Genomic DNA, 17,430 nt, shown 5'->3' on the forward strand with positions numbered 1-17,430 from the left:
TCCTTGAGACCTTGGCCATCAAGCTGCCTCCCCACTACTGGCCACTCCGCAGTTGAGTCAGTGCTGGGCCAGCCAATCTGATGAAAGGACCCTAATACCCGAAGATTCAAGTGCTTCTCTGTCAGAGATGACTTTTCATTAGGCAGGCAAACAACTTGGCAGTAGGCCACATTTAAATACTGAGAATTACTAAGAGAAACAGAATATGTGAAGCATTATTTGTCAAACCAGCAGTAAAGCTAGTAGAGCTGGTTTGTCAAGGTGGTGCAGAATGATTCCTGGAGGTCCTTTCCTTTAAAGCTGGTGAGATGTTGCAAGGAACACTAAATGTTTCAGCTCTTATTGATGGAAATGTCCCTCTCCAGCTATTCCTTACATCTGGCTCTCACATCTTTTACTGCTTTATTGAAGAGTTGTTTTGCACTATAATATACCTCCCTGTTCCCAGACCTGTAGCCTTGGTCCATTTTTGATGTTCTTTACTTGGTGAACCATGGTATGGTGTCTTATTGTACATCTCAGTAGATATTTTTGAAAGTCATACATTTGTAGAAGGAGATGTAGGATATTACATTATCTATGTATTTGTCCATATAGCTACATCCACCTTTTATTGCATCAGAGTCAATGGAAGTCAGAGCCGTGTCTCAACATTTCAACATCCTCTGACGTCCCACTGCCAGAAAATGTTTTTTGAGGGGCTTTGCATGTTTCGGTTTTTACTTATATGATAACAACCATTATCATAGCATGGGGAGCTAAGAGGAAAATGATGGTATTTAGGTAGGTCATATGTCATAGTGTTATGGTTTACATCCCACATCAGAAAAATGACAGCGAATTCTAAGCTTTTATTTAAAGGAGATTTAGTAAGAGCTGTTGTGAGCCACGCAGGTAAAGCTGAATAAAACAGGTGGACCTACTCCAACATAGATGAGTGTTAACTGATATTTGTATTAAATACTGCAATAGTGAAATTAAGCCATTATTATAATGGAGTGTTATATGATTTATTTTTTTTTATAATTTATAATGTTTGTGCCTTTTAGTGCTATTGTGAAAGCAGATTGTAGATATTATCATTTACACTGGCTTTTTAATTCAAAATGCATATTTGTCTTTGTTTTCTTTTGTGTCAAGAGTCAGTAACCCAATTACCTGATTCATATCATGAAAGCAGTTTTAGTTCTATTTGAACTTGAAAAGTGGATGTAATTGTAAATAGATCTTATTTTTGGATTTTCAAAGATTAATGGTGGAACTTTCAGCATGTTTTTTGGTGCATTATAAGTGGCTTCATTTTCATATTTAACAAAAAAAAATGTAAGCCTCTAATCAATAGGTTCCTGCACAGGATTTAAGAGCTAAGTGAGAAGCTTTATGAAGATGGGTTTAACTTGCTTGAGCAATAAGAGGTGACCTGTGACATGCTTGCAATGAAAAGAATTTCGTACACAGAACTAGGGATGCTCAGATCAATCGGACGATATTCACTTCAAAAGACTCAATCAGTGATCAGTAAATTTACACAAAATCACAAAAACTGATCTTTACAACTACAGGTAGTCCCCGGGTTACGGACACTCGACCTACGACTTACGAAAGAGGCTGCAGTTGTGACGCATGCGCCTCATTAACTGCCGCTCCGTCATCTTTGGCCGGAGGACGCTGCAAGTAGTGGCTGGAGGGGTGCGATTTCACTGCTTGCGCAGTGTAGTGTCCCTCGGGCGGCTCCCGGTGGCAAGTGAGCGGTGACCCGTGGTCCATAGTCACTGGGGCCACAGCTATCGCTCGTGTGCAGGACAGAGGATTAATGGGGCGGTTCGCTGTCCGCCCACTACGCCGCCGCAGCTACTGCTCCTGACTGGACGCAGGCTGGATGGAGTGGTGTAGGGCGTTTCACTGCCCGCCCACTACACACGGCTCCCCCCGAATCGTTTTCAGTGGGCGGCTGGTAATGCTGCAAGCGGTGACCCGGTTGTGGCTGAACAGAGGCCATTGAGGGTGAATGGGGCGGCGGGGGGTAGCATTGTAGTGTGGTTCAGGTGGCTGCCTGTTGAATGGGGGCGGTGGTGGGTGATTCACCACACGCCTTTGGCCGCACCATGTTCGTTCTCGGTGGGTGGGCGCACGCTGCAGGCTGCATACTGTAGTGGAGGTGGCTGTGCGGTGGGTAGGTAGTGAACTGCCCCTCGCTACTCCCATTCATTCTCAATAGCAAGCCTGCTTGTACTGTTACGTGCATAGCAGGAATTTGTCTGTTGTCAGTACACCAGACATGCTGACGAGGGATGCCTGCCTGCTGTGATAGCGGACAGTGCTGTCCAGAATAGCTCATCTTAACCTTTTGTCTTCACCCTTCAAGAATGTCTCTGAAACACAAATCTGATGCAAGTGCAGATGATACAGTAAAGAAGACAAAAACCATCACCATTGAAAATAAAGTAGAAATAATAAAAAGGTCAGAGAGAGGTGAAACTCCATCATTCATTGGCAGAGCATTTGGTTACAGTCGGTCAACAATAGCATTTGTTAAAATAATGTACCTGTTCCGACTTACATACAAATTCAACTTAAGTACAAACCTACAGTCCCAATCTTCTACGTAACCTGGGGACTGCCTGTACTGCTTTACTAAGCTTTACGGTAAATTATTTGTAGTGCTCCTTTACGCGAGGAACTTCCTATAGTTTAAACATAGCAGCAAATCAAGGTGATTGGAATATTAGCCTTTTAGTTAAAGAGTAATAAACATAGAAAGGGAATTAGAAATTCATCTAGTGTAGTTAGACAAATGGCAAGAAAAGCTACTTTTATTGAATTTTAGACCTTTTCCGTTTGTCCTTTAATTAAAATAGGACACAGTTTGACTTTGTTTGGACTGTGAGTTTGTGTTAAGTAAAACAGTTTACATTTTTAATTGGAAAAGGGAAAGATGAAGAATTTGAAATTGATACTTAGCATAATGTATCTTTTACTTGTAGACTTGTTAGTCTTGTGTGTTCTTGATAAGCATCTTAAGAACATTCGATACATTTTCAGGTTTTTTTAAAGATTTGTACTGCTTATTATTTTTGCATGTCATACAGTATAAATTTGGGTAAGAAACAAGTAGTGTATCATTAAAATGGTAATCCATGTTTATAATTACACCTTAAGAATTAACCGTGTCTAGCAGGTACACTGAAGGAAAAAACACCTGTAAATGTATAATTTAACAGCAAATAAACTAAGCTGTAATGCAATTAATGATTAAAAACCTGTAAGGGCATGTGTATTTACATTTAAGCAGTGTTTAATTGCCAATATCAATTAATTGTGTGTTTATACACCAACAGTGTATATACATTCATACCAATTTTGTTCTTCTGTTTTAAACTTTATGCAATGCCTGATTATTTTTATTGTAGGCCATGTAAAGGGTACATTAAATATAAAGGGTTTTTTTGTTTGTTTGTTTTCTTTCCCCAGACTCTCTTGATGGATGAAACTCGGTTTCAGGAAATGCAGTTACAGCTTGACCAGCTGACATTAATTGTGGCCATCCTTCTGATTACTTATAACATAGCTGGTACAGAACTATCTGGCTTGCCAGGGTTTGCTGAAAAACTAAAAGAGATCCTGAAAGTGCTGCTGACAGGGATGCACATGCCGTAAGTGATAAACTGCAGCAGTTTTGTATTAAATGTTTAAAAAGTTAATATTAATAATGTGGGAGAGATATTTCCTAACTGCTTCATTTGCAAACATCTTGAATGTTGACAAATCATTACTGATCTCTGTTCTTTTGAATATTACTGAACTCTGTAATAAGTACATAATTATGATAGACATTATACTCTTCCATGAAGCTATTTTAAGAACCATGTAGTTTTTGGCAATTTTTCTTTTTGTTAATATTTTACTTCCTCAAATCCACCTAATCCAAAAGGTCACAGGGACTGGAGCCTATCTGGTCAGCTTAAGTTCCAATGTATGAACCCACCTTAGACAGTACACCAGTCTATCGAGCCCACTCACACAGGCCCAGCTACGTTTAACCAGATCTGCTACCATATGATGTAAAGTATTAGCAAAAAAAGTGGAACATAAATGAATAATAAATGATGTTCATCTATGCAAGCAAGTCTAATAATTAGTAGAAGACCTGCATTTATATGAAAAAAACCATTGTTTGAGATTTCTACTCTGTCTGTATGTCATGTGATTTACCTTTTTACTGTTTCTAAAACATTTTTCTGACCTTATTATTGATTTATGTATTGTAGCAGTCATTGTGTGTTATTTTAGTGGTACAAGGATTGCGATTTTATGGCTGATTATAATCTGCAAATTGAGAGAAAATAGGTTATTAAATGTGCTTTCTGACTTCAAGGAGCTATACTGCCTGAAAGTGTCCGTCATTGATTCAGATCAAGATAGCTGTAGCAAAATGTATGATATTAATTATTAAAATGCTGAAATCCCTTTTAAAGTTCTACTAAAACAATTAAGATGTGCAGTTTTATATCCATCTTATTTTCGTAACCTGCTTAGTCTAATTTATGATGGCAGAATGTCAGGGCTGAGGCCATTCCTAGCAGCATCTACCACACAGTAGGAACCATACAAAAACACCTACATTATCTAAGATTTGTGCTGGGTACCTTTTTGATTTTTATTTTTTTTTACTTCAGTGAATTCAATGCATACTGTTATTTATTTGAAGTCCCCTTTGTCTAATATAAGGCTGTGGTGTTATCCTTTCTGAATTCGCCCACAACCATAGTTTAGAGCTGCATGCTTTTTCATTTTCAAATTCCAAGCTGAAACGATCAGAGCAGAATGTCTTTCAAGTGTCTGTCATCATTTCCATTTAGTTTGATTGGTTTACTTTGGATTCTGTCATCTCTACTACTCTATTCTGGCAATCTGTCAGCTGACTCAGACTGTTCATTTTGGTGTCCTCGGGATTGCATCTGTTCTTATTGCAATTGATGTGGTCTAACTGACTTCATCAGGCTGTGACCTTAGTGACGCCTTTGGGGAGGGTTGCAGCAGATTGTGAGCGGCTGGGATGAGGATCAGCACCTCCCAAGTCGGTGGTCATAGTTCTTATGTGGGAGGAAACAATGTCTGTGCCTGTAAACCATTTTCTGTACATTTTTGTAGAGCAAAAGGAGGTTTGACTGATTCCTAGCTGGCCCATTTGCTGCATCATTTATAATATAATTAAGAAATTATGCCTTTGATATACTTACATATTTTTATTATAAGTGTTGATAATAAGGTTAATTCACTGTTTTTTTTGTTAAAGCTGTTTCAATGTGAGGGAGGCATTGGTTACCTCTGCTGAAAAGATTTGCTTGGAGGTTAACACTTGCTTGAACCAGCATGGATTTTCACATTTATCTCCTGATCGAGAAGCAGCACTTAAAGGGCAAATTGAGGCTTTGATGAAGACAGACAATTCCATACATAAACTCATAGGTAATATTTTGTTTATTGATTATCATAAAGTAAAATTCCTAGCAAGTTCCTCTGTGATTATTCAAAAGAGTGAAAATTTTTTTTAACAACACAGTTAACATGAATATCCTTTTGTATCCCCAGGATCACGCATTCAGAGCTTCCTAAAATGTTACATTGAAGCCAGCTGCCAGAAGTCCAGTCCTGTTCCAGGGGGCCTTGAACCAGTTCGGATGGAATTAGTTGAAATAGCTGTCAAATTCAGTCGACTGGTCAACTACAATAAGATGGTATTTAGTCCATACTATGATAGAATTCTCAGCGTCCTCATAAAAAGCAAGCACCCAGTTTTCTCACTAAGAAAATCTGTGGAGTAAAGCTAAAATTTTAGTCTATCTTAGATTATTCTTCATTAGAAGAATTAAATTAAGTCAAAATTCTTTTTTTTAACATTGCACTTTCCAAAGCAACTTATTTATATTTTGGAAAACGCATTTAAAGAAAAGGGAATACATTACAGTAAATCTTTAATATTTTAAGACATGGTCAATTAATTAGTGAACAAAATTGTGACAAGTTTCTATACCCAATGCAAACTGTGCAAAAATATTTGCAAGTTAGATTTTTTTCTTGTTGTAAACTCAACTTAGTGGCAGTCTTTAGTCTGTGCTTTTGGTAATAACAGTCATGGTGTCCAACGGAGCACATCTTTTATTGTGACAGAAATAACACCTTGGAACATCTTTATTTAGGTCTGCATAAAGGATGTGTGTGGGCTTATTTTGATTTTGTACTTTAAACACTCCACCCATCCTCTTTCCATAGGGGATACATTATTTCAAATGGTGGAATTCCATTTTAGTATAAAATGAGAATTAATGAAACGTGGACATCTGTGTTCTCAAAGAAGAGTGAACTTTGGCTCTACACAAGTCTTTCTGGAACATAATAAAATATCTTTGGAATAACTATGAAAAGGACCATTGTCACTGTGTTTAGACAGCTGCATTTGGTGGTTGTTCTGTCCAGAAAGTTCACCATGATGAGCAAGTCATAGATCTTATTGTCACAGCCTACCCAGTATATGTAATTTCCTGCAAATCTGCATGTTGAAGGCTGTTCACAAGATAGAAATAAAGCTGAATGTCGAGGCTGTGCCTAATAACCAAATTCTGGAATTATGTGAGATATGTATCATAATTTTTTGTTATGTTCCACAGTAATTTTTTATTTTGATACTATATTTTGAAAGATTTTGCAAAGACTGTAAAAGAATGTAAGCAATGTGAAGATTAATTATGATAATACTTTTGACATGTCTGTTATGATTTTTATATTTAAAAAGACTTTACCTTAAAAAAACAAACTTTTTTTTTTATTATTCTATCAATATTAAGTTAACTGTATGACTATGAAGTTCTGAGTACTTTGCACTTTTAAAACTTAAGAGTTGTCTTAAAAGCTACTGGATATTTTTTTGTATTTTTTTTAAGAATGAAAGTTGAAATAACCATTTTAGAGAATGTAAGATGTACTGTATTTATAGATGGCAAGGTCTTGAGAATGCCAGGTTGTTGCTTGGCATCAGTAATGATTACATTGTTTGAATTTTTTTTCTTGCACTTACATCTTTGAGGTTTTATGTTTGGATTAGATATCCTATTTTCATAAAAGTAGTAATATTTTTGGCTAAGTTTCAAAACATAAAGCATTTTATGTGTCAGCAGTCTGTCAGATGATAAATGTTACTGACCTGTGGGTATTTCTTTCAGCCTGAAGAAAAATTTATCTGCTCGTAATTAATTTGTGATGCACTTTAAATAATACGAAGTTTTAATGTTCATTTCAACCACATATACAGCAGACTTTAAATGAAAGCCATGTTAGCATTAAAATAATTTGCTTAGTGTGTATCCACATGATACTCTTAACAATTACATTAGATCCAAGAGTTAGTGAAATTTGTCAAACAGATTCTTAATCAAGATGACATATGACTCATAAAGATGTACGTGTCATAATGGAATTGGGGTGTGTTTCCCAAAAACAGTGAGTCTTCGTGATTGACAAGCAGTTTTACAAAGCAGTGTAATGTTTAAACTATTTTTTTGTGCATTTCCACAAAAAAACCCTCTTAACCCCTTATGCCCTAAGGGGGCTTTTGGCATTACTGAGTCTAAGTTACATGCCTAGAAATAAACAGCTATTATTCAGCTTATGTAATAAAGGAGCTGCAAATGGATGAAGAGTAGTGAGTACAACACTCCAAAAATTTAAAAGAAAGTATTTATATGATTAAAAACCTTTCTTTACACCAGTATCAACTAAATATAACACAAAAAGTGATTTATGTAAAAAAAATGGATTTTACAGTAAATAATCGAGAAATTTTATGGTGCACAACCACGGAATCAAGTTTCTTTTGTGCCCCAATTTGTCAGCTATTATTGTACCAATTTAAATGTCACATCCCATAACGTGGCTAAGTTTTAGTGCTTGGCATAATGTGTCCACCTTTTTGGAAAGATTTAGTCACTTGCACATAAACTGTCTTTCAAAGCAAATATTCCAGTTGCAGTTATATATTTTTTGGAATAAAAAGCTACAAACGCACACTGTATATCACCTTGAAGCAGCATATATGTATATGCATGTATATGTATGCATGTGTGTGTGAATATGTATGTATGTGTGTATATATATATATATATATATATATATATATATATATATATATATATATATATATATATATATATATATATATATATATATATATATACATAAATACTCATCCAAACCTTTACTTTCAAAATGATTTTTGATGCCAGTCCTTGAAACAACATCAGTTTACCACTTGACACAGAGACACCTGACAGCATGTGCAGTAGATTGGGACTTTTGTGCTGCCATTCACACAACTTCTCCTGCCTTTTGTAGCAGTGGCCCCACAAAGGTTTAGTGTGTATTTATTTATTTTTAAGTGTGGCTTTTTTTCTTGTATTTTACATCTGGAATAAACAGAGTACAGTTAGGTCCATAAATATTTGGACAGAGACAACTTTTTTCTAATTGTGGTTCTGTACCACAATGAATTTTAAATGAAACAACTCAGATGCAGTTGAAGTGCAGACTTTCAGCTTTAATTCAGTGGGGTGAACAAAACGATTGCATAAAAATGTGAGGCAACTAAAGCATTTTTTAACACAATAAAAGGCCTGGAGTTGGACTTATTCACAGTATAATCCTCTCTACCCCCCCATTGATGGGAATGACATGACAGCACCTTCCTTCTCCTGGTTCTTTGATTATATTTCCCCTCTTGTAATTTCACTAGTTTCTACATTGGGGTGAATAAGGTATTTAAGCAAGCACGATTAGAAATAGGATAAATATTGCACAGCATTATCGACTCCTTTGATGAGAGGGTGGTGGGAGAGAGGATTACACCGTGAACAAATCACAAGCTCAAGTGTCTTTTTTTTTGTTTTTTATTTTTTTTTGTGTTCACTACCCAGTAATGCAAGCATCATATTACAGATACAATGACAGTCGATGGAGGGGTGGGTTGGGTGCTGCTTTACCTCACATGAAACGTCTGAGTTGAGCAGGTATGGTGTTTCAGTACTCACTAGTATGCTAAGAAACATTGGAGGTACTCTTAAGTTGAAACTGGAAGAGCTCTTCTCAGAAAACTAACAAAGGGAGTATGTGCAGCAGATAGCGTCCAGGTGTGGTAATTGAATCCATGACGCTTGAACTGTAAAGGTGCACGCCACAATGCTTCAAAGTTATACTGTACAGTACTTCCAAGTCAAGTATAGCAATGAGTCCTTCAGCAAATGCAACTTTCTTAAAACACTCATAACTTTGATCAGAATCTGACTCAAGCTTTGTGTGTGATGATGTGTAAAGATGAGTTGTCACAGAATCAAAATTATGGCCTGCTTTTTACGCACAGTTGTGACATGTAGTACAAATGACCAGTCATAGACAGTTATACATCACTGGAATGCTTTAAACCTCAGCTATCCACTGGTAATGAGTCTTTGACAGTGTGCGGCTTGACGTCGGTGAGATCTTTGATAAAAGCAGATTCACTCATGCTATGAAGTGCCAGTTGCTTTGGCTTATACATATGCAAATTGAATATTGTAATTATGAAAGAGAGCAGACAATACGTAAAGTTATAACTTGCCTGAAAAAAAAACACCCTTGGGTATGTAAAAACACCATTGCTTTTGATTGACTTCTGGGTTTATTGCAACATATTCAGTACAAACAACTTTGAAGTATGGCTGTGTCCTGCTGCAGCAGGGTACCTCTTGTGAATTTCCCCTTGGGATTAATAAAGTATCTATCTATCTATCTATCTATCTATCTATCTATCTATCTATCTATCTATCTGTCTGTCTGTCTGTCTGTCTGTCTGTCTGTCTGTCTGTCTGTCTGTCTGTCTGTCTGTCTGTCTGTCTGTCTGTCTGTCTGTCTGTCTGTCTGTCTGTCTGTCTATCTATCTATCTATCTATCTATCTATCTATCTATCTATCTATCTATCTATCTATCTATCTATCTATCTATCTATCTATCTATCTATCTATCTATCTTGCATAAAAGACTAATGGGCCACTTTATGAATGAGGATAACGTAAACTTGCCTACAGAAAAGCATAATAAGTCAGCTGAAAAACATTTGATTGGCAATGCTTTCATTAAAGGTGGCATTTTTGGTCTTTACTTGGATGAAATAAAGCTGTGAAATGTAGTATGAAGTCAAACATAATATGATAACAGGCTTTGTCCTTATTGTTTATTACATTATCAAACACAAGTCAGACACCTATTGTTTCTATGACAAACACACTCTGTAGAAAACAAAATCACACTTTAATAAAGAAGACGTTAAAAGTAAAAGTAAAGCCTGCTGCAACTTAGAACACAGATTCTTCAAAAGTTTTAAAGAACATAGAAATATGATCAACTTAATACATTTGTGATTATTAGTTTAAATTATTTCAATAAACCTAACAGTTGATATATAAAATACAATAATACCAATACATTAACACATTTCCTCATGAAAATGATATAATGTTAAGGTAAATCTTAGTATATCTAAGTATGTCTTGATGTGACTTTAACATATTCGGAGTCAGTGACCACACTTAGCTCAAGAGTCAGCCAGTATAAGCAGCGCTTAGCTTAACGAGTAGATTGGAAAGCACAAACAATATATCATGAAGGATTTAACAAGCTTCTTTAGTTATGATGGATTTTGAAAAACATAATTAAATTAACAGTTAATCTTAGGCTGAAGTTTATGATGTTTTTAATAATACAATGCTTTTGGAAAATGTGCTCCAAATGAGTTAAATTAATTAATATTCCGTGGACTTGTTTAGCTGTTGAGGTATAGACGCTTGCGTCTGGTATGAGAAGGCTCATGTGAAAATAAACCACCTTTGAAAATGTCGTCAGGGGTATTTAAGGCAATTTCGTTTCCTTTTGAGATCAGAAATCTTCTGAATCCCTTTTATGTTGTCTGGATAGTTAAACAGCCAAATGTGTCCCTTAAAGATATGAGTCTCTGATCTCTTAACTGTACTTTGTTCTTAAAGGGTAAACACACATAACGCTTACACACCAACCTGTTTGAACACTTTTCGTTTAAATTTTAAAATACAAATTGTGGCGTTGTATATAGCAGTCTTAAATGACTTTATTAGAATGCTGTTTTATATATTGCATATTAAATGAGACGCTGAAGCCATATAGCACATGCAAAACAAACATTATCTATAAGAAAAGTCAAGTCATTGTGAGAAAACTTCAGACCTGTGTCTGGGACTGAACAAGACTTGATGTTGATGGCTGACTGGTGGACCTGTCAGGCTAATCATTTTGGCAGCATTAATAGTTGAATGGGCTACTCATAGTTGTTGCTTTCGACAAAAGTTCTGAGAAAAAATCCCACTATTAGTATCAACATATGTCACTTTTGGAATTCTCTTTATTAGGGGTAGATCAACTGTGTCGAAATAAAACGACTGTAGAACCAAAGAGAATAGAATAAAAACATACCGTGACAAAAGCTTGAGGCTTGTTTTTGCTTGTGTGGGGTGCACTGAGCTGTGTGGTGCACCTCAGCCTGACGGTGTGACTGCAAATGTCCCTCCTCCTCTTCAGCATCACTTCACTTTTAGTGCTGCAGCCAAAGGCTCGCTCTTTTGTACCGATGCCCTCATTGGAACTTGGCGCTAGCGCAGCTTTGTCATTGAAAGGCCTGTGCTGCGGATGCAACACTGAACTCCAGATTGGAGAATTTCTGAGAGTCTCATCTTCAAACCACAGCATAGCAGTGACAATTACAACAAGCAGCTAAAGGATGTTTACAGTTGTGAGTACATCAAACACAGTTTATTCTTGTATTATTAATTATTGTATTATTTATCTGTATTATTAGTCTTCTTTATTCTACATATTATTATTGTTATTAGCAAGTAGACTGCAAGAATGCATAATTTGAGTGGCAATTTGAGCACTGTGCTATTCTTTTGAGTTAATAAAAGTTTAAGCTGTTGTAATAATCATAACCTGCATATTTTTTTTCCATATGAATAACTGTAAACCTACTTTTTCTCACCCCTGTCTTCTTGTGATTGACGCCGTTCTTCTGGGTTGAAGGCACTGTGATTAATTTTATCCATTAAGTTAAACTGTAGTTAAGGTATTTGTTTCTTTAAATACTGGCAGCATCAGTCTAAATTATGTTTTGAATGTCTAAAACAGAACTATAACTACAGATATCTCAGACTCCTTAGAAGCTCAAGGGAAGGTCCTGCGGTTGTATACTTCACAAAGTACGTTTTAGATGTTTCATATTTGTCCTCTGACTAGTCAATAATGAGTTTCAGATTCCTGTAATTCTTACTGATGTGTGTACCAAGACATTTTAACACGAATTCCTGTTCATTCTTGCCAGTTCATACTTTTGATGTATATAATATTTTTTACTAATCCAAATTCTAATTACAGACGTCTGGCTAATTAGAGTTTAAGTTGCCGTATCTCCAGTTCCAATTTTGGGACTAGTCCAGTTGACTTTTCAGTGGCCTGGAAACCTGAAATTCCATTTTGACTAGCCGTCATTAGTGTTACAGATGTAAAGAAATATATAAAAGGTCATTTTAACCGGTCAAAATATAAATAGAAATATTTCTGATTGAATTCCCATAGAAGTCATTTAGAAAACTTTTACAACATAAACCAAAATGTCAGGTTGTTTCTTTGACTAATCCTAATTATATTCTGACAATTCAAAGTTACATTTTAGTATGTCTAACAATGTAATTTAAATTAGAATTCTTCCTAGTGAAATTAATTTGTGAAAGTTTCATATGTGATTACAGAGGCCTGCAAGTCAGATTCCAGCTAGCCAAAAAATAATTGCACGCCTCTTTAATTGGAATTTTGACTCATCAGAAGATCAGAAGCAGGAACTGGCACGACTAAAACAGGAATTGCCAGGAAACGTTGCATGTTGAAACATCTCTGTGCACACATCCTCTAGTAGCTTCAATTTTAAACATTTAAAGGTTGAGATTTTATTCACACACCGCTTTGTTAATGCTACGCTCTGCAACAATACATGTAATGCTCATTAATAAATAAAATTGTTGTTAACCTTGGTATTTGTGTGATGTGTCTTACAGAAAGAGCCTTACTGGCCACGCGGAGTTCCTCTCTTGGACAGGCAGCCACCGGTAAGCCCAGCTGTTGGGTTTTCTCTCTCGATTCTCCTGGTTTGTTGTCCTCCACTTGTTGAAGGAATACAACAGTACGTGGGGGTCGACAGCTTTTTTGACGTGCATACTTGTGACAGTGTGGTTTGGCTCCCTGCCCCCATTTGCCATTTGGGAGCCTCTTGAACCTGCAACCGCCGATAACGTTACCAGCAAATGAGGACACCAACATCCAGCCAAGGGGTAGGTGCATAAGTGACATAATGCTGTTATCAAAAACAAATCCAAAACAGTGTCCACCAGTGCAGTGCAATCTTCTTCTTTAAATAAATAATCCATAGAACATTGTAAATGTGGATATTAAAACCAGTCAATAATTATTCCATAACACGAGTGTTAAAATACTTTCAGGAAGCTGTCCTTTAAAATCTCTGAAGCCTTTGTGCGTCCCTTTAAAACCGACGTCTCTCTGGCTTACCCTATTCAGATCTTGCAGCAGGGAGAGACGTCAACCAACAGACACAGACAACCTTCAGACCTGCTTGTGCCCCCGCCGTCCATCCCCTGGCGTTCCACAGGATGTCACTGCGCCCTCACTCCCTTGACACCTGCTGCCATCTTCAGCCTTGTGGGGGAGTCTTCTGGAGTAATTGTGATGGTCCTGCTCCCATGCTTAGCAGGAGCAACCCACAGCCCCCTTGAGTGCCGGCCACACGCTGCTCTCCCAGGGCTCACATTCCCGTACACCTTCTTCCTTCAGTTTTGCACTGGCTCTTTCTCCATCCATTAACTTTAGTACTGTATCTCTTTCATTTTAATTTTATTTTGCCGTCCTGCTCCTTTATCCTCTGCTGCCTAATTTGGTGCAGGTGTGAGGAGCTGCTCCCTCTATGGCATCTTTGAGACGCCTAACTGATCTGCCAGCCAGACCTCCATTAACTGCCGAGCGAAATGCACTCCCACTCAAACACCCCCCGCACCTTCAAGGGGTGCGATTATCTATTTCAAATTAGCCACCTATCGGTGAGCCGCAGCCCGGCTGTACCACAATACTCATTATAGCACCAGCCAGGATGTGTGCTCACAGCCCAGGCTACTTCATATCTGGTTATTTGAATTAGTAATACGTGGTGTTTTTACATCATACGTCATTTTGTGTAAATTACCTAAAATATTCTTAATGTTCCCTTTGATTTACAATTCAATTAGCAGTATGCCTAAGCTCTGCATTACAGTTTCAAACAATGTTTATTGTCATTTTAAGTGTTTTAAAAAAAGTGAAAAAATAAACATTTTGCTAGTGCACTTTTACCATCCCATCTGTTGCCATTTTCATACAATGTAACAAAGCCAGGGCCGTATTAACGAATGGGCACAGTGGGCACTGGCACTGGCCAGGGGCATAGGGGCCCACGATGTTTCTGTTGCCTATGTATGTCTCTGTTTTGCACTACTTTTCCCGGGGGCCTTTGATGCTGTTAAGATGGCCCTGAACCAAACTCCAACGTTCAGACAGCAATACACGGACTACTAGAGCACAACTTAGCAGCTTCATCCTCCTCATACAAGAAGCTGGTATTTGAAGTCACGTCGCCGTTCTGCTGCTGCCCACATACTGTATCAGTGTGTAAACAATGAAAAAGCAACGCACAGGGAGTGTGAACTAGAATCAGAGCAGTACTCACACGGCTCTCATGTGGACCACTGAGGAGTCTGGAACCATGAAAGGATGTCATAACTATAAGGAACAAATGTGCAGTGGAGACACTGGCCGTTAAAATATTATAATGGTAAAAAGTGAACTTTCAGAGGTCACTGGTTTGTCTTTAGTTTTGGTAGAACAGAGAAATGAAGAATACATTTTCATTTCTTTGTTAGGCAGATTTTTCAATAATAGGTTTGAATATTCAAATGTAAGTCAGCCCCCCCCCCCCCCCCCGTAGCCACTAACTGTCCACTGGTGTGTCCACATGCTCTATGAATGAGAGCTGAGACGGCTCCTCAATTCAAAAGCTCATTCTCGCTTGTGCGCTTCACTGTGGTGCAATGGCTTATTAAAGGATACCTGACCTGTGGATTATGTGACGCAAGTAATTCGAGATTCGTTTTGTGGATGTTTTGACATGGCTCGCTGTTGTTCAGTAACTTTCTTATTTCCATTCTCTGTGAAAACAGCATCATGACAAACAACAAGAGGTGAGTATCAGAGAAAAAAGTCACCATTTCTGGGTGGGGCATTCCTTTATTAAGCATGCCGTGACTCCTCCCCTTCCTGTCTCTCTGCTCAGGAGGGCGACCACATTGGACCAAATCGGTGTGACTGACACCACACACTCCGTTTTACCAGAAGATGGTGGAACAAGCACAGTCACCAGCCCGCGCATTACATGTGTACATGCAGTATATTCACATGCATATCAAGTCTTCGCCAGATTTGACCGGAGTGTTTTAATGCCGTGATTGTTTTTATTTAAGTGGTTAGCCTTTCACTTTGTTCTTCTAGATCAGGGTTTTCCTTCCATGAAAGCCAGCCTTATGTTTACAGACATCCCTTCTAGTGAGAGAGGCCTCAGTATCTTAGGATGTAAGCTTATAGCTCTTTAAGAATATGGAGGGCATCGTACACTTTAAACGTTCGCTACAAAGACTTTGGTAAAGTGCTGAAGTCTGGAGTAGATTGTCCAGCCATCTTGAATGTACTTTTGAAGGACACTGGGGGCTGCTGGTGGTGTACACATGCATATTGTGGACCTCGAGGGATCTCGATTTTGAGCTGCAGAATGTTGGCTGTTTTGCTGTACTCCATTGTCCCCTCCCACGTAGCCAACTCAAGCCAGCGTTTGCTGAATGTATGACGTCAACTGACCTGGTCTGTTTCTTAACAAGTTCAGGTTAAGTCCTGCCATTCGTGACGGCATGGTGGAGGAGCTTTTTTGCTGTTTTTTTAAGGCCTTAGTGGTCTGATGACATTAACATAGCCATCCTGCTGACGAGTGTGCAGACAATGAAGGTCTGGCTTAGTGTTGGTTGGTGGACCTGCTGGTGGGATGACAGAATTGGACATTTGAAGGTCATTTGGAGTTTGTCTGAACAGGCCCTCCATCTAGCATTCCTGTCTGTCTACTTGGCTTACACGACACAAATGGGCGACTTGCATGAGGAGAGCTTGTCTGCATGCAGGGCTGTCTGGCCAATAGCGGTGCTTGCTTTAGCTTTTTGAATCCAAGACACTTGGACCTCATGAACACATGTACTGGACCTTTAGAGATGTTAACACAGCTTATCAGACTGCAGCATCGGATGTTTCCTTCTTAGATGCAGATGCTCTTCCACCATCTTGTTGGTCTGCCTTAGAAAATTTGGATAGGGCCTTTAGGTCCTTTTTGTGTGCTTCTCTTTTCCCCCTTTGCACTGACAGTGTGCCATCATGATATTACAGTTAAAATAGAATAAGAAAGAACAGCACAGAGAAACAAGCCTGGCAAAGCTGACCTGCTGACATGTCACGTAGTCGGTGATTCATTGAAGGTCAAGCTGCAGACCTCCAGTGCATCGCTCCATTGCAGAGTGATGATGATGATTACCATCCTTTGTGTTACACATCAGTGATGGTCTGCAATACGCCATTTGGGTCATTTCAAGGCGTTCCTCTCGCTCTCTTCTCAGGTGATGTCCTTACACTAGACTTGTGGGAGTGTGACAGTCTGGGTGGGTTCCACACTCCCCGAGGTGAACCCGGAAATGTCGATGACATAAGTGAGGAGGAACCTGGCAAATGAGGATTCACAACATCAGCAAAGAGTTGGTGCAGATGGGTTAAGTGCTTTTATTTTAAAACAACAAACAAGCAGCGTTCAGAAGTGCAGTGCATCTCTAAATAGTCAATAAATAAGTAAACCAATTAGAAGATGTGCAAGGTGGAGGATCAAATCAATAAAGAAAATGAGGTTAAAGTCCCAGGCAGATTCTTCTTGTAGAACAGTCACACACCTCAATGCCTCTTCCTAAAATCTGCCGTCACCTCGTGCTGCAATGGCCCTGATGAGATAAGCTGATGAGACGCCCGCTGACCGGTGCAGTTGTCCCTCTGGCCCGGGGTCGGACTCTCAATCACGTCTCCCTCAGCCCGTCAGACACTCGGCCCCTGTGCCAGTTCACTGCCACCCACCTGCCTCCAATCCTCACCATCCTGCCTTTCTTCAGTGTTCACTTTCATTCCTTCGTTCTCGTTTTTCATCCT

At 38.4% G+C, this 17,430-nt stretch overlaps 1 protein-coding gene and 1 long non-coding RNA gene across 4 annotated transcripts in view; both read left to right on the forward strand.

Annotated features, from left to right (window-relative positions):
* Positions 1 to 6,760, forward strand: part of tcp11l1 (t-complex 11, testis-specific-like 1) — a 53,272-nt gene extending 46,512 nt beyond the window's left edge. For all 3 annotated transcript variants that reach the window (XM_028793885.2, XM_028793884.2, XM_028793887.2), the window contains 3 exons: positions 3,472 to 3,653; positions 5,297 to 5,469; positions 5,593 to 6,760. In XM_028793885.2, the coding sequence (XP_028649718.1) occupies positions 3,472 to 3,653; positions 5,297 to 5,469; positions 5,593 to 5,825 (588 nt within the window). In that variant the 3' untranslated portion in view covers positions 5,826 to 6,760. The remainder of the gene's footprint in view (positions 1 to 3,471; positions 3,654 to 5,296; positions 5,470 to 5,592) is intronic.
* A 1,424-nt stretch (positions 6,761 to 8,184) lies between these two features.
* Positions 8,185 to 13,137, forward strand: LOC127526709 (uncharacterized). Its single transcript, XR_007934141.1, has 2 exons — positions 8,185 to 12,556; positions 12,591 to 13,137. It is a non-coding gene; the product is annotated as an uncharacterized LOC127526709 (long non-coding RNA).
* The last annotated feature ends 4,293 nt before the right edge of the window (positions 13,138 to 17,430 follow it).

This window comes from Erpetoichthys calabaricus, chromosome 2, assembly GCF_900747795.2.
Source record: "Erpetoichthys calabaricus chromosome 2, fErpCal1.3, whole genome shotgun sequence".
NCBI classification, from domain to species: domain Eukaryota; kingdom Metazoa; phylum Chordata; class Cladistia; order Polypteriformes; family Polypteridae; genus Erpetoichthys; species Erpetoichthys calabaricus.